The sequence below is a fragment of the Poecilia latipinna genome, unplaced genomic scaffold (genome assembly GCF_001443285.1).
Source record: "Poecilia latipinna isolate Pla-1442-1.1 unplaced genomic scaffold, P_latipinna-1.0 Scaffold505, whole genome shotgun sequence".
Taxonomy (NCBI): Eukaryota; Metazoa; Chordata; class Actinopteri; order Cyprinodontiformes; family Poeciliidae; genus Poecilia; species Poecilia latipinna.
The window spans coordinates 216,317-233,306 of record NW_015113121.1 but is presented as its reverse complement, the minus strand read 5'-3'; the positions used below and the strand labels follow the sequence as shown (position 1 = coordinate 233,306).

The 16,990-nt window shown below is 41.7% G+C and overlaps 1 protein-coding gene across 3 annotated transcripts in view; it reads left to right on the top strand.

Moving 5' to 3' along the window:
• atf7ip (activating transcription factor 7 interacting protein) overlaps nucleotides 1–16,162 on the top strand; it is a 37,117-nt gene extending 20,955 nt beyond the window's left edge. For 2 of the 3 annotated variants that reach the window (XM_015040349.1, XM_015040350.1), the window contains exons 2-14: nucleotides 3,584–3,636; nucleotides 4,428–4,943; nucleotides 5,075–5,486; nucleotides 6,055–6,233; nucleotides 6,321–6,458; nucleotides 6,548–6,619; nucleotides 8,120–8,214; nucleotides 9,657–9,721; nucleotides 10,527–11,222; nucleotides 11,311–11,418; nucleotides 11,509–11,586; nucleotides 15,215–15,297; nucleotides 15,562–16,162. In XM_015040349.1, the coding sequence (XP_014895835.1) occupies nucleotides 4,434–4,943; nucleotides 5,075–5,486; nucleotides 6,055–6,233; nucleotides 6,321–6,458; nucleotides 6,548–6,619; nucleotides 8,120–8,214; nucleotides 9,657–9,721; nucleotides 10,527–11,222; nucleotides 11,311–11,418; nucleotides 11,509–11,586; nucleotides 15,215–15,297; nucleotides 15,562–16,014 (2,889 nt within the window). In that variant the 5' untranslated portion in view covers nucleotides 3,584–3,636; nucleotides 4,428–4,433 and the 3' untranslated portion in view covers nucleotides 16,015–16,162. The remainder of the gene's footprint in view (nucleotides 1–3,583; nucleotides 3,637–4,427; nucleotides 4,944–5,074; nucleotides 5,487–6,054; nucleotides 6,234–6,320; nucleotides 6,459–6,547; nucleotides 6,620–8,119; nucleotides 8,215–9,656; nucleotides 9,722–10,526; nucleotides 11,223–11,310; nucleotides 11,419–11,508; nucleotides 11,587–15,214; nucleotides 15,298–15,561) is intronic. The other variant, XM_015040351.1, reaches the window with a different exon arrangement.
• Nucleotides 16,163–16,990: the final 828 nt, after the last annotated feature.

Below are 16,990 nucleotides of genomic sequence, written 5' to 3'. Positions count from 1 at the left end.
AAAGGTTTGGAAGTTGTTGGTTGATAGGGAGCAAATTGTTCCTGTATTTTCATTTTTGTTTGTTTTTTTTTTTTTTTTTTTTTTTTTTTTTTTTTTTGTTTTTTGAATCATTGTTCTTCGGGATTGCCTAAGTAGATGCCAACACTTACCACATCTCTGCTGCATATAAATTATATTATTGTGCAGATGATGTTGTATGTGTAATAACCCTACAGGTGTGAGGAGGGAGGTCACATGGCAACTTTTACAGAGGTCATCAAAATTTCTTTGCTCAAACTGGATGAACTTGATGACCTACAGAACAGCTTTGGATGTTTGGTGAAATTGCTGGTTGCTTTTGTTGCTACTGCTATCCTTGCATTCCTCTCACAAATCTGTGACATCAGTTCCTGTGTGGTTTCTGTGTGTAAAACTTGAAAATGTAGGACTTCCTTCTAAACAAAGTACTAAATGACCTCCATTTGTATTATGGAATGGTACTTGTGAATACAGCACTTGCTTTATTATAAACACTGAGAAATTTTGGATCCCATAAACTATGAGATATAAAAATGGGTAGTAGCTGAGTTGCTACAAAGTTTAATTCTCTTTCATAACTGCTTTGAATGAGCAACAAGTCACAACAGGCACCAAACTTCAGAAGATCTGTACAAAAAGCAGAGATGGACTGAGACATCAACTGGGTTTACCAAAGACGAAGTGATTGGAGCTGAATGTTGACAAGTCGATCTAAAACTAAGTAAATAATATTGGTTACTTTATTACCCTGGATACCTTCTTGAAAGGTACCATAGGCGCCTTTGAAAGCCTCTACAAATTAGGGTTGGGTGTTGTGGCTTAAAAATAAAATACATTTTCATTATTCATACCAAGACTGATTTCCAATTTTAATCTATTTTTTTTATTTCCTAAAACCTGGCTTTATTCTCAGTAATCTATTTTGGGAGATGACCTGAATTCAAAGTCCAACTTAGTACAAGCTGTAAAATATGCTTGTGAAACAAGATGGTAGGCCTTAGGCGTGCTGACTTTACTCTGTGCTACGGAAGCCCAAGGAGTGAATTGATAAAAAAAATAAAATTAAATTTCTCAAAAATCAAATTTTCGTGAAAAGAAAATTGGATTAGTTGATAAAATCGATTTATTCCCTTGCTCTACTATAAACATTAGAGAAGATACGGTTGATGGAGGAAGTCGTATTTTAACCGACTCAGATCGCACAGCTAGAGAATGAACACTTGTGACATCGTGCAGCGGTAAATAAGTGAATAAGGATGCTACATTTCAATGTGTGTGCAACGTCACTTCAAGGCTGTAGACTGTTCATAGTAATCTGATACCAGGTACATTTAACTTATATGAACAATCATGTAAAGTTCATTTTAGCAAAAAGCAGTTAAACAAAAAGATCGGGAGTGTATGTAGCTAAAGTTGGCCATTTTCAGTATCGGCTATGTATTAAAAATGAAGTTATCACAAAGATTGGTGAAGCTATCTGAAAGGATTCTGTGCTTTCCATGACATATCCAGTTATGTCTATGGTACACTGAAGCTGAGAGAGAGCTGGACTTAAAGCAGGTAATGGGAAGGCTGGATGCAAAGTTTTCTTTTTTCAACTTTCAACCCATTTCTGTCACCAAGTAAGCTGGATTTAAGTGTTGGCAGCATTATAATAAGTATTTTGTTTTGGATTTGCACTCACTAGGGAGCTCACACAGAGTGCAATGCTAGCAAACGACTGATGCTAATCGCTAACATAAGATGCTAGATTTGATATATTTCACATCCTCTCTGAGGTCACGTATACAGCATTTCAGATTGTTGTCCCAAACAAGTAATTTTCTGTTTTACATGAAGTTACTACAACACGTACTAAATGTTGCAGCACAAAGTACTAAAAAGAATGACTCTAGTGAAACAGAAGACACTTTTGGGTTGACAGACATTTTCATACCCCGAGTTTTACAAGCTTACAACATAATGTTTTTTTTTTCTATTAACGCAAGAGGAGAATATCTTTTTGTCTTCACCTTTTAATGCTGTCAGCGTTTGACCTTTTCTAAATTTCGGCTGTTTATCAAAAAAGTGGAAAAAAAAGTTGGGAAAGATCAGCATCACTCTCTCATCTGCACTAAAACCTGATGTCATACTAATGACTTTAGCAAGTGAAACAAGAAGGAAAGGTTTATCAGCAAACCATGCTATCTTGAAGGAAACATAGCACGCTTTTAACATTATTAACTTGCAATTAACATGTTTAACAATAAAAATGGTGATTTTTCTGGTTCATAAATATTGCATGCAATAACTTTCTCACATTTCTGCAAAGTGTTGCTGCTGGCAAAGTTTTCTGATTACAATTACATTAGGGTAAATAGCCGTATGTCTGATGAATTTAAGAAAGAACTCGTTCTAGCTACTAAAACAAGAAGTTACATGTTTTGAAAAATTATATTATTTCAATAGTTTGCTTTCTGGTTGCTGATGCCTTCTGCTCAGCAAGGACACCTTATTATACACGGTTGCGCTGCAACCCAATCCATCTGACGGAGTCCTTTTTCAGCTAGCTACAGATTTCAGCTTAACAACGAACAGCAGAGCTGGCAGCCATTTTGAGTTTTTGCACCGAATCCAGGCTCGGTTATTGAGGCCGTAGGATGGGGGAGGGGAGACAATATGCTCTGCGTGGTCTGCAATCAGATTGGAATGTGAAGTGGAACATTGATCATTCTTGCTATTTTACATCGCCCCATTTCTTAATGCTGACTGTTTTCTTTCTTAAACATTGTTATTGTATTAAACAGTACAAAATGCCTCATTTTTTTTAAGCCAAAGATTTTATAATCATTGCAAGGAGCATGCTTCCAGTGGGAGAACAGAGCAGAGATGGTTTAGGGTGTTGAGCGTGTGCGCCAGCATCCTGCGCTGGTGCTTTACAGTGTAAAGTATACACTCTGTCCTAGTACTTTTCCACATACATAGAGCTGCCTGCAAAGGTGCAGAAGGCTAAATCAAACATTGTTTGACTGTAGCGGTGTCACATGACCGAGTCTGCTGCAGTCCTACAGATCAGCAATGCAGAAACAGTAAAGCTAACCAACTTTACACAGAAAATGATCATCAGACCCAGCTTTTAAACCTTATTCCCGCCACGAAGCCAACAGAAACCTTTAGCTCTGCTGTTGATCCCATCGTATTGATCGGAGATTTTTGATTATTTAAATACGGAAAGAAAAGTCAGCATTTGATGATTGTCTCAACTGTCAACATGGTGATAAGTCTTGTCTGGTGTTTGACCAAATAAGAAAGTTTGTCATTGTTAATAAAATGTTTTTTTTTTAAGTATCTTTCTGCTGCATCTCAGCAGATCAGCTCTTTATATAGTTGTTGTTGTGTTGATCTTTTTCTGTGTGCTACGATGTTAGAAGCTCTACATACTTCAATAAATCTCTTCAGGATTCTGATGGATCTTTTTTTTTTTTCAGCGGAGCTAAATTTAGGCTTACATCATAATTTGTTCGATATGTTTGTTGCTAAGAAAATCACTTAAAGAATCTTTTTTTTTTTTTTTTTACCTGTTCAGGTTGCCGACAAAGCTGGTGTTAAATCCATGACCAAGGACCTTTTGGTTTGAAGGTGAGTCCCAGATTAAAGGTCTAACTTATTTTATTAGTATTGCTGTTTTTGCAGCAATTTCCCTCATCATATATATTTGAATGTAAATCTCATTAATGAATGAAAGAGCCCTCAGTTATGTAGGCTCCTAAAATGGAGATTTAAAGCAATTCTACAACTAGCCTTAGTTGTACCGTGTGTGGGGAAACAAAAACCTTGTACGGACAGCCTTCCATGTTTTGCATAACCTCTTTGCTGCTGCAAGGACTGCCCCAGTTAGTCCGCTCTGATTGGCTGAGGATTCCGCCAATAGCTGAAGGGGGGGAAGGGAGAAAGCCTGGGCTACAGCTGCTGTTTCAACTCAGTGTCCTTTTCTTCTGTTCTCTGGATCCGGGCTTAGGTAAACAGGAAGTTGATGGCCCAATCCAAACAAAATTAGGATTTTAGACTTCATTTTTCTTTTTTTTTCTTTTTTGTTGATTGACTCAAAAAAGAGGTTCTGACTTACAGAGATGCTACTTTTGGATCTGCCTCTAAAACAGAGACAATATGGATCAGATTTTAAGGATCTGCCTGATTTTACTTTAAAACTGAGAAATCGGCTGCAGAATACTGTTTATTTCGAACTGATTGGTTCTCAGAGCTGTGAAGGAACCCTCTAGAAAAGAGCAAACAAAAAGGTAGAAGAGCTCCACAGTGACCTCTAGTGTTTTGGATCAGGCTCTACAGCTGTCGGGGCGTAACGACCAGACTCCTGGGCGGAACTGACTGGTCCAGCCTTTGAAATCTAATCTATTCTTGTCACCTTGCAGGAAGAAATGGAAGTTATGACAGAGGAAAAAAAGAAAATTTTTCGTGCCAGGAAAACCATGAAGATTAGTGATCGTCTGCAACTGGAAAGCCTTCACAGCACTTTACTGAACTCTGCTCCGGGACTGTCCAACCCATCCCCGCCGCCGCTGGTGAACGGCACTCATAAGGAAGACGGGCAAAAGGTCGGCGACAAGGAGCAAAGCAGCTCCTCCGACCCCAACTCTCCTCAGGCGGCTTCCCCCGCCACTCCGGGATCCCTGAGCTCGCCGGCGCCCTTCCTGTCCCTGAATCTGTCGCCCTCCCCTGGCTCTTCCCAAAGTCCCAACCCACAGGAAGAAGCTACGTCTCAGTCGTCGCTACCACCCTCAGAATCCCACGATGCAAAGAAGATGGAGGATGAAGAGAAGAGAAGTTCTTCACCGTCCCCACAAAGCGAGTCTTCCGCACCGGTGTCTGCAGAACGTACAGAGCAACAGAAGGAAGACGCTGATGTGATTCCAGTGGATGAAACTGAGGTAAATGCTCAGAAATCATCGACATTCAAAACGCTTTATTTAATATTTAGCTACATTTAATGGTGACTTTGAATTTAAAAAAGTTTACCGTTAATATATTGAATTAATTCATTGTTGATATCCTCATTCAGGATAAAACGGCTGCACCAGAGGAAGTAGTTGAGGAGTTGGAAAAGGACTCTGACAAACGGTCTCCTGAACCATCTGCACTGTCTGAATGTATAGAACCAATGGACGAAGAAAATGACTCAACAAACGTAGACTCTGAGGAATCCTCGTCCACAGCAAAACATGAAAAGCCTCCTTCCCCCGGCGAAGGACCCTCCGATTCTTCAACACATCCCCCTGCGTCTGGTGAGGACAAACGACCAACAGCTGAAAGCAAAGAGGAAGACAGCGACAAAGCCTCTGTTGAGAAAGACTCAAATGTGGAGGGAAAAATGGAGGTGAACTCAGTGAAAGTGGAGTTCAAAAAGGAAAAAGGTGATGCTGGACAAGAGGAAGGACCAACTCGACCATCATCCACCCCACCTTGTAACACAGGTATAGAAATCATAACAAGCTCCTTCTATTCCTCCCATCTAAGAAAAATAGATCTGAAGTAAAACTGCCATAAATGTCACCTTAGACCAGTGTTTCTCAATTCCGGTCCTCAGGCCCCCCTGTCCTGCATGTTTTAGGTGTTTCCCTTCTGCTACACACCTGGATTGAATCTGTGGGTGATTAACGGGCTTCTGCAGCACTTGATGGTCATGCAGTCTTCTGAATCAGCTGTTCTGGGATAGAGGCATATCTAAAACATGCAGAGCAGGGGGGGCCTGAGGACTGGGATTGAGAAGCACTGCCTTAGACAAAATAACAGACTGGGACAAGCATGCCTTGCAAAAGTATTTTTTTGTGCGTGTTGCATGTTTGTCAAGTGAAAGATTTGGTTTTCAAAGTTTTCTTTTTTCAAAATATTTTGCTGTAAAGTTTGGCTCCTTTAAAAGTGTTTTTTTGTGGGGGTGGGGAAGTATGTTTCAACTAGCTTTGCATCTATATAGGGTTAGGATGTAGAACAACAACTGAGCCAAACAGGGTCATTACCAGTGTGTCTTCGTTTCACTCACAGATAAAGGGCAGAAGAGCTCAAACTCGGGACTGAAGCGCACTTTATCAGAGGGAAATGAAAACGATGCAGTGACTGTGAAGAGAGAGGGGAAGAGGCCCAAGGTTGAGCACGAGGAGCTGGAGGCCCAACTGGAGCTCAAAATCACCGCAAAAGGTGGCAACCAGCAAAAACTGGAAAAGGTTTGTTTTCTGCGTCTCTTGGGCTGGCAAAAAGATTTCTCATGTTTGTGACGAACAAGCTCGCAGAATATTTATTTCCTTTCTCAGATCGTCCAGCAGCTTGTGAATGAGCGTCTGAAGATCTTGGAGCTGACAATCTTTGACAAACATTTCCAGGAGTTAAAGGACAGAGTAGATAAAATCGATTGTGCCACTAAACACCAAACTGCCATCAACTCACTCCAAGTAAGTAAACGGGGAGTCTTCCTCTTGAAGAAAATCTACAGGCTTGTAACACCGCTAGGAATCTAACTTATTTTATTTATTTTTCTAAGAGCAAGATTGCTCGACTGGCCAAAAAGTTTGGAGAGGCGAATCAGGTGTCAGAAAACAAAAGAAAACAGGAGGTAAAATGGGATTTTCTGCCTTATTGCTTCGTATGGTTGACATATTTAAAGTTGTAGTGAGATCATGCCATAAAACAGGGGCTAGGTAATTCTCTCTCTTTTTTTTTTCTCAAATGGCAACGTGAGCAATCAATTGTTATAAGGGGCTGGATGCACACTGCTGATCCAAAAATGTTGCTATGTAACTTAAATATGATTTTAATAAGATTCTCCCAAAAGTACTAGGAAGAAAACTGCTACATCAAGACTGTTAGAACATTCTCCCCAAGTAGAACCTTTTTGAGTTAATAAATAATTAAAATACGGCTGGACAATATTAGAAAATCGTAGTGTTGTTGCTTCCAACTCAGTATCTTGTGTGTCATAACTACCATCATATGTGTCTTTTGTCGCCATCTAGTTAAATAACATATTGGTATTTAGGCTGGACAATATTAGAACATCTTGTAACGGCGATGATATTGTTAAATATTGCGATATTATTTGCAGTACATGTCCATTTTCTTCTGTCTTTTTTCATCTGTGGTTCCTACTGTTAACATTTTGGGTGACATCATTTGTGTTCAGTGAGCAACTCGTGCTTTGAGATGCTGTCCGTCTGACTATATGTCACATTAGGAAATAAAATGCAAGTTCATAGCACTAAGAATATATTAGCCAACAATTAATATGGGAAGAATACTTAACTTATTTACTCTACATTCATCCATAAATCGTGTGGTTGCCACTGTAATTTGAGATTTGGTCATTTGGAGGGGCTGCACCGATTTATTGGCCAGCCGGTTTCCTTAATCTTGGGAGATCAGTGATCGTCCGATGCTTACATGTGACACTGATCTCATCCATCTCAGCAAAGATCTAAAAATCAACTACTGTCCTCTTCTGCTCTCCCCTGAGAGAGGTTTGACTGATAGACCGGCCCACCAGATCATGCCTGCACGTTTGCAGTAAATAGTCACCCCAACTCAGCAACGTTTTTGCTATCTTTAGCAACCTTTCAGGCAAGAACAATTAATATCAGGCAAAAACGGAATCGGCAAGTCAGGCTTTTCCAAGATCAGCATTGGACTAGAAAACTGCAATCGGTGCACTCCTAGTAATTTGTATTTATTTATTTTTTTTCTTCTTTGTCAACTTAGACTCGCTTCTTGTTTGTGACTCAGCTCTTAAGTAACCAACCTTTGATGCCATGCTGCACTAACGTTAGCTAGTTTTTAGCATGTCTTAAATTAGTTTGTTTTTGCTTCCTTTATTCTTCATAGCTACGTTTTGAGTCCTTTGCTGCCTGCGGTGTTACTAGGGTGCGACATTGTGACAAAACAATTCAGGGCCACAAAAGGAATTTGTCACTCAAATTTCAGTCTTTCTTACAAAATTAACTAAAAGAAAAAAAAAACATTCTTCAAAACATTCTTGTTACCTCAACCACAGACTGGCCTTTCAGCAGAGCGTCTAAAATGTCTAGGTCTGATCTAAAAGATGACCGTTTGATTTCCACAGGCGTTTGCTGCTGCTGCTGCTGCTGCTGCTGCTGCTGCTGCTGCTACTGCTGCTGCCAAGACTGCAACTGTTACAAACAACTCCCAAGTTCAGCGGTAAGTATCTGCTCACCAAGTGTAGTTACTGTTGTGGTTGTTAATTTACGAAACTAATGTAGCTTCTCAAATCTATAACGGTTATTTTTACAAGTTGACTGGAAACTCGCCTTTTCAAGCCTTTATCATCATGTGACTGAATATTTCCGCAGCAGCTGTGTTTTGTACGTAAAGGCTGTCTGTAATATTTTGTGTGACTAGAATTTGGCTTTTTGTAAGAACGTGACAATACCGGACTGAAGCCAGTACTACACAGGAGACCGTGCAGAGCGCCATCCGATGACATTGTCCCAGGTTGCTAAGTGTAACCAGTAAAAGTGAACATAAAGCTAATGGACAGAAAAATTCAATCCTCCTATCCTGTCAGGATCAGCTTTAGAGCACTTCCTAGTACTTGCTAGGAATAAACGCACCCCCCCTCCCCGTGCCCCGGTGTTTTTCACCTTTTGTCCTGAGTCTTGTGACGTTCTACAATGTGATAACCTGAGCGTTTCTTCAGGCAGTGCAGAGTGTAGTTAAAACTGCACCTCTCCTCCCAACAGCGTGCTCCGTGGGCAGACAGTTGAGGCGCCCAGAGAGGGAGGGGCGCCCTCTCTTGGCAGGACTCCTGCACTGCCTGTCAAGAAGGAGAAAGAAGAGCTGGAAATTAAGGAGGAGAAGGAGCCAGACATGGCGCGCCATACCGCCATGGCAAGAATGCTGGCAGAGCACAGTGAGGGAAGATGCAGAGCTGATGTAAAGCTCCGCACAATTTCGTCTCAGTTGGAGAGAGTACTTTATCACAACTGCCAGAGAAGCTCAGGGAATCCCAGACCTGACCGCTATGCGTCCTACATATTCCGGTACTTGGTGCCATATGACGTCTACTGTGACTGGGTCGCAAAGGTCAATTATGTTGGACTGATGGGCAAGGAGGCTCTGCCCAGAAACCTGAGGAGGACAATAAGGATGTACATCGACCGTCGTTTTCCGTTCCTGTCCACTGACAGGTGGAGAGAGATCCGAGACGCCATCAATGAAATACTCCGAGTAAAGAGGAGGCCAGATTTTTTCCGCGAATACGACGACAGTACTCCTTTGCTCTTTTGACACAGCGAAGTGAAAACATTCTGGGACAATTGTCAATGATCAACCTAGAGCACATAAGACACTTTATTTAGACGAATCACTAACATGTTAACACGGAGTCCTGGTGGCTTTACATCATTTGAAAAAAAAAAAAAAAAAAAAAAAAACATTTAAACCTGATGCTGTAATGTAGAATTAAACCTGAACTTTGCCTGTGAGCTGGAGTCTCTATCTGCAAGATGTGAAAAAATGGCTGTATGAAATGGAATAAAATTATTTGTCCCCACCACCACACAGTTAGTCGTCATCCTGTCAATGGACGTACTTGGCTTCTTATATCAGTAATCCTAAGCATAAGCAATCTTTCTGAACAGGCCAGTCCGGACCTCTGTTGAAGTCAAGCAGACTACAGCAGCTGTTGGTTCATCCAGCACCGCTGGTAAGTAAAAACGCTTCAAAATTATTCACATAACTTCAACTTGACCTTATTTTGTTCAGTTCCGACCTCAAAGTTATGAAGTGGCACATTTGTATTCAGCACCCCATGCAGAGTTAGTTAAATACCAGAGACGCTTCAAATGACTTTTAATTTATGGGGGAGTTTATGCAGCATTCACTTTATAGAACATGCTGTTGGCTGCACTGGTTCCAGTCACTATGCTACTTTGAGGTTGTGGTGAGGGAACAACATTCTTCTTCAAAATATTCCAATTTCGCTGACTTTTGGCCAAGTCGCTCCATAGATGTGTTCTGAAACTCCACAAGATCTGAAGTTAGACAAACTGCTGCACAGAAAACATCCATGAGTTTATGTACCGAGTGCATGTTTTTGGCACAAACTATGTGAGGATCACTAGTTTACTCTTTGTTCATCTACGTCGTATAGAATTGTCTTTAACAAAGCTGACGTGGAGCAACCACTTCCCAGAATGCACTGTGACGTGACGCTTGTGGGCATTCTCTATAGATTAAACGGCAACCCTCGATTCTAAAACCCCTCTACAACTTTCTTCCTGACATATCTTCTATGTTGCTTGGGATTTTAATTCAAAAAGCATTTTAAAAACCATGAATCACTTTGATTCAACTTCAGAATGATGAACTCCAGATGCCCTGGGTTGAAGTTTGTGGTTGACAAAATTAATGTGTTAAGGATTCACAAAATAACCAAATTACAGGGTATCTCAAAGTTTCCATGGCTCTTTCTTACTCATCCGCTTGATTTTTCTAATTTGTCAATGCAGTGGTTCCAGTCGCTGCTCCTCTGTCGGTCTCTACAGCGCCCCCAGCTTCTGCCTCGGCCCCAGCTTCAGCCCTAGCCCCAGCTTCGACCTCCACCACCACCCTAGTCCCACAGGGCTCCATCCTGCAGCTGATCACCTCCAGCTCTAACGCCGCCTCCACTTTTTCCACCGGCATCACCACTCAAAGCCAACCGGGCACTCTGGTGCTGAAAACGACACCCGGGAGCAGCATGGTGACCGCAGGCCAGCCACTGGTCATCCAGCTGCCTCTGTCGGTCAACGGCCAAACAGGAACGCTCGTCAACTTCCCCGTCTCCTCTTTGGCTGCAGCCACTTCCCTGAACAAGGCCAAAACCACTCCGTCCACCACCACCTTCATCCTCAAGCCTTCTCCTGCGGCCAACACGGCGTCAGCCCCCACCTCCACAGCTGCCGCCCTTCCCACTCTGCAGGCCTCTTCCGGGCAGGTGGCCACAACGCAAATCTCCCTAGCCCGAGCCGTGTATCAAGGTGGGGCGGGAAGAATAACCACACCCAACGCCGGGGTGTCAGTGACCACAGTCAGAGCCCCGGCTCAGTCTGTGTCCGTGGCCGGCGCTGTGTCTTCAGCCTCGTCACCTGCAACCTCAGGGCCAGCAGCAACGGGCTCCACCGCACCAGGAACACCACAGGGGACGTCTCTCACATCCAAGACAGGTGAGGGAATTGTAGGATTAGTGGGCCAATGCTCACTTCCTCTCCTCTTAGTTACACATCTTCATCAGCAATGTTCTATTCTACTTAGACAACCAAGCTTCTGTACCCACTCCATCTAAAGCAGCTGCACCTCCCCCTCCAGCACGACCCAAAGGCTCTGTCATTGACCTCACCGAGGATGACGACGATGTACAAGGTACAAAGGAGCGTTTTTCTCATTTAAAAACTGATTTGGAGTCTTTTTTTTTCATCATGATCCAACTATCATGCTTCCTGTGTTATTCAGTGACGGGGGTGAAGACTGCGCAAGGTGCAACGCCCTCCTCTGGCCCCCGGCCTAACCCAGTGATCAGCATTCCCAACAGTAAGAGCAAAAAATTACAATGAGCATGAATTTATTTTCTATTTTAAAACTTAATGCCAGCCCCAATTTTCCTCACCTATGATAAAGATGAGTGAAAAGCCTTCAAATAAGTTGATCTTTTATTGTGGTTACAAAATCTGAGAAAAATCCACCATCTGCCACTAATGAGCTGTTCATCCTCATTTCTGTGAAATTACGGGTAACGTGAACAGACAGAGGGATCTTTAACTCTAGGATGGCTGTGACGGTGCTTTTGACTGCTTTTCATTTTGCATGTTTAATTACTTTATCAAAGCAAAGCATACAAATCCTTGCTGGTCCCCGACGTTTCTGAAAAACTATGTAAATATTCATAATTAAATGGATTTCATATTTAGTGTTCAAAAGACGAATGAAATACAATCGTTTCTACCTGTTTTGGCCACAGGCGGGCATTTTGTGCTGGTCTACTTTGATTTTTCTGGGAAAGATAAAAATAGAAGGTGGGAAATATGACAGCAATGTGTCAAAGAGCATCTGCAGCAGTGTTTGTTCTCCTAATTGTTTATTTTATGTCTGAAACTATGAAGAAAGATAGAAAATTACACAAAGGTATCAAACAGTCCCTCCAGGTTTTTACGATTCAGCAATCGCAAAATCAACTCACCACTGCATTTTTTGCAGAAATGGCCTAAATCATTGTTCTTTGTGTCGTTTCTTTGGGTTTATTTTAAATGTAATGGACATGGATGCAGACAAGAAAAGAGAACAGAAATGGAGAAAGGTGCAGAAAAAGTTTAAGGGGAAAGAAGGAGATGAAAGTCGAGGAGAGAAAGCAGCATAGAAATTAGGTTCAAGTCACTGCTAACTCCCACCTGCAGGTGGCAGTATTTTTTGCTTCTAATACTGCTGCTCTAGCTTAATTTGATGTAATGTTGTAGTCTGCTTTATTGCGGATAACAAAAATCCAGCTATTTAAGTTCTGTAAAGAATACACATTTCTTTGCATTTTTTTTTCTAATCTAACTACTTCGAAATTAAGATTTTAGAAGGTGTTTGTGGAAAAACATCACAAAATTTCTTGCGAATATTTCTAAAGACGCGGTACAAAATCTGTGATTTATGAACACAAAAACAATCAGGAAATCCAGGAGGGGCTGATAAAAGAAATATGACTGTAGAAATGGCATTGGAAAGACTGAACATGGACAGCTACAATTTCGATGGACAATCTGACCTGGAGGAGGAGTCTGACGATATCGACGATTCCTTGGTGGATGAAAACTCCTCATCTTCAGAGATTGAGTCGGAGGACGACTCGAGCAAAAGGAGACCCCGAATGTTTTCTGACCGTCCCATCAAGGCATTTATAAAAGCTGAAGTGTCAGGTGAGCTTTCCTAAGCTGGGTTAATTGCAGGCACTTTGTTGGCTAAATCATCAGGTTGATGAATCATGATAATACCACAGCGTAGGCCGGATTATCGTATGGCAACCTTATTTATTGCCAATTTATTTTCATCATAGGGCATACTGAACCAGCTTCCACACCTGATGCCAACACGAAGGCCAGCCTACTGGCGGCGGTGAAGGTGGAAAATGTAAAGGAGGAATCTGTGTGGACTGCTGAGCATCCAGGGAAGTGGAAGAGTGAAAATGTCCTCAGTGAAGCCACTGGCCCAACTCTCTACTCAAAGCACAGCATCAATAGTGCACTCACTGCTTTCCTGTGCATTATTGACCCAAGCATGCTAAAGCACATCAGGAAAAGTACTGTGACTGAAGCTCATCAGCATCTGAGTAACAGATCGTGGGACATGACTATGTCTGAACTGAAAGCCTTTATCGGCATCCTGTATATCCGTGGAGCTAAGGGAACAAAATATATGGACTTGGGCAGTCTCTGGTTGGAGAAATGGGGCTTCTGGTTTTTCAGGGAAACGATGTCCAGAGACGGGTTCAAAGACATCATGAGGTTTCTCAGTTTCAATCAGAATAAAAATCAATGTTCACGACTGATGGAAGACAGGATCTCAGCTACCTGGAACATGTTTGTGAAGAACTGTATTGCCTGTTACAATCCAGATGCCAACATCATCATTGAAGAGCAGCTTTTCCCCACCAAGGCCAAGTGCAAATTTATAAAGTACATGGCAAACAAGCCTTGTAAATTTGGAATCAAATTTTGGCTGGCAGTGGACGTCGAGTCAAAATACATGCTGAATGGGGCTCCTCATCTGGGAGAGGAGGAAATGCTTCTAGAGGAGGAAGTAGCTGTGAATCTGTTGGAGCCATTCATGGGGAAGGGAAGAAACATAAACACTGATGGTTTCTTCCCCTCTCTAAAAATGGCTACCATCTTGGAGTCCAGGAAGAGCCACAGAAATGCCTGTAGTCTCAGTACTGTGAACCCGGATTTTATTGATGGGCTGAAGGCAAAACCAGAGTCTGTGCAATGTGGCAAAAAAAACAATCAAAATATGGTGAGGACATTCTGGATCACATGGCAAGGAAATACTCAGTAAAGCGTGGTACACGGAGATGGTATGTTGCTGTGTTTTACAACATACTGGACCTTGCGGGAATAAATGCTCACATTCTGTTCCAGCAGTGCACTGGCACCCAGATCCCACGGCGCAGGTTTCTGCAGCAGCTAGGAGAGGAGCTTTGTGCAGTTTATAGAGGCGAGACGACCACCAAAGAAGGTTGAGCAAAGTCAAAGTCTTAGTCATTTGGACTTAAAAGTGTCCAAAAGCCTTGCAAGGAAGCAGTGCCAAGTGCGGAAATACTGCAGTAAAAATAAAACCTCTAACATTTGCAGCAAATGCCTTAAATCCGTGTGGGTGTTGCGCCAGGCGAACAGTGGTGATCTGCACTCGCTGCGAATGATTGATTTCTTTAGCTTCATTGTAAATAATGTACATAGTTCTTGTGTTCGTTGTTCTTTTTCTGCTTTTGACATCAAATTTGTGTTCTGTTACTTTATTTCATACTTGATGTTTACTGTTTACAAATATTTTTGCTGTATGTAGTCATGTCGTTTAGATTTTTGATAAGTCAACAAAATTAAACTTTGTCTACTGAATGAAAAGTCTGTTTTGGGGTTATTTTAGTTTGGGAAAAGAAAAAAAAACATTTAGATAAATAAATTATTTTAGTAGTAAACTTACAAGGTCAACAAACCGAGGTCAAAATGACTGCTTGTGGCTGTTCTAGTGTTAACTATTTCTGTTTGCGTATTTTTCTTTAGTCAAGATAATACAGTCCCAGATTCTCTTTTCATCTCTTCCCTCTTCTTGCCAACAATTTTTTTTCTTTTCGGGATAAACACGATGAGGACTATAACCTCTGCACATAGTGTGCCCACTCTACCAACTGAGCCACCCAGCAATCCCACAAAGCAATGCATTTTCAAGACAAATCTTGGTTATTAGATATGCTCAAATTAAAATTAATTTTTTAGTTTTCATTCCGCTGCAGTAATACTTCAACAGGGGCACCAGTAAATGTGGCCAGTTCTGTATGGAAACCAGTCCTTACTGGCCCAAACCATTAATATTTCCAATGTTTAAGAAATTCACATTTATGCTTTGTTTTTATGGTATTTAATTGATGCCTATGATATAGTGTATGATTATTCCTGTTTCACAGGTACAGGACCAAGATCATCCCCAAAAACCAATCCGAACTCAACAAGCAATCCCCAGATAACGGTGCATCACCGCCCCCCACAGGTGAACATATGAAGCTTCCTTAATATATTTGATTCAGATGTATTTATAATGCTGTATTTTCTTCCACTCTAATGCAGTTATTACTGTGTAAGATAGGTTGAGCCATTAATTAGAAGTACTGCGATTCTCAGTAATTATGTATTAAGAGGTGTTTGGGATTGGTGGAAAGCATGAACGAAACTCACTATAATATTTACTCACTTATGAAAGCATTTGTTTGCTTTTTGAAATTACAACCGCTCTTCTCATTGCTCTCTTGTGAAGGAATCCTTGAAGTCCCGCACTGTAACCACTACAACGACCCGTGGCCCCAGCTCGGCGCTCCCTCCTCTTCCTCCCGCTCCGGCGCCTCAGCGTTTGCCCCCAGAGGCGGAGCAGACCTCGCCCCCCCAGCAACTTCAGCTGAAGTTAGTGCCGGGTCAGACCGGTATCGTGCTGTCCTGGAGCGTTGCAGAAACCGATCGCACCTGCGCGACTGTGGACAGCTATCACCTCTATGCCTTCCATCAAGACAACTCTAGTAGCGGTACGGCTCAACAGCACTGGAAGAAGATAGGGGAAGTGAACGCCCTTCCTCTGCCCATGGCTTGCACACTGACCCAGTTCCAGTCTGGCTCCACGTACTATTTTGCAGTTCGAGCCAAAGACATTTATGGGCGCTACGGTTCTTTCTGTGAACCTCAATGCACAAATGTTATCAGTTCCAGTTCAAGCTAAGCCAATACAAAATAGACATTTCTTCAGCTTCTACTTATGATTTTTCTTTTTTTTTTTTCTGTTTTTATGATTTCAAATATTGTAAGCTGAACAGACAGTATCTGTAAATATTTCTTCAAAAAAAAAAAAAAAAAAAAACTGGACTCAGATAAATGAACCAGCAAACTGCTGGCTGTCTGATTCCTCTGTATGTGATGTATTCTTTTGTGATCTAAGCTGTTGTGTAAAAGACCGTATTATTTTTTATTTTTGCCCTCTGCCAGGTCAGATATTTATGTTCACTCCTGCAACTCAGACCAAGACTGTTCTGTTTTTTTTTTTTTTTTTCCTTTCTTGATGACAGGTGACAAGATTGTTCATTGTTCAACTCGATTGCACAAATATGTATACTTGTGTGGTAGAAACAGAATAACTTTTTTAAGTTCCGTCTGGCAACCAGACTTTGAAAAACATAATAAAAAGTTTTATTAAAGTTTAATCTCTGTATTTAAATTTTTGGTTTGTAATGTGCAACAGTGACCTACAGAGATCATGGTGATATGATTAATACTCTTTAGGGACCAACAGAGCCCAGTGCCCCTGCAGAACTGGCTCTGGACCTTGAGCTGAAGACATAATTGTACCAGGTGTGGGAGCTGTGCCCTCTCTTTCCCCGCACTTTTTTTGTCGTTGCAACAACTGAATTCCTTAGCATGCGGTAAAGTGTTTTATTGAGCCGTATTTAAACGCATCATGACTGCACATGCCATATCACTGGCTCTAATCTTGCCGGATGGAGGTGGTGCACCGGGGGTGGTAGATGATAATGTAAACGCTCAATAATTACCATTTAGTCCGTTACGTGGTAGCCTGATTAAAAAAAACAAACTGCCGCTTATCTACGCTATCAGCTTCGTACAGAAGGTCTGGGGCTGTCGACTATTGAGAAACGATTGCTTCCTGGAGGTGTGGCCTATTTTGAAAGTTTAAAATTTTA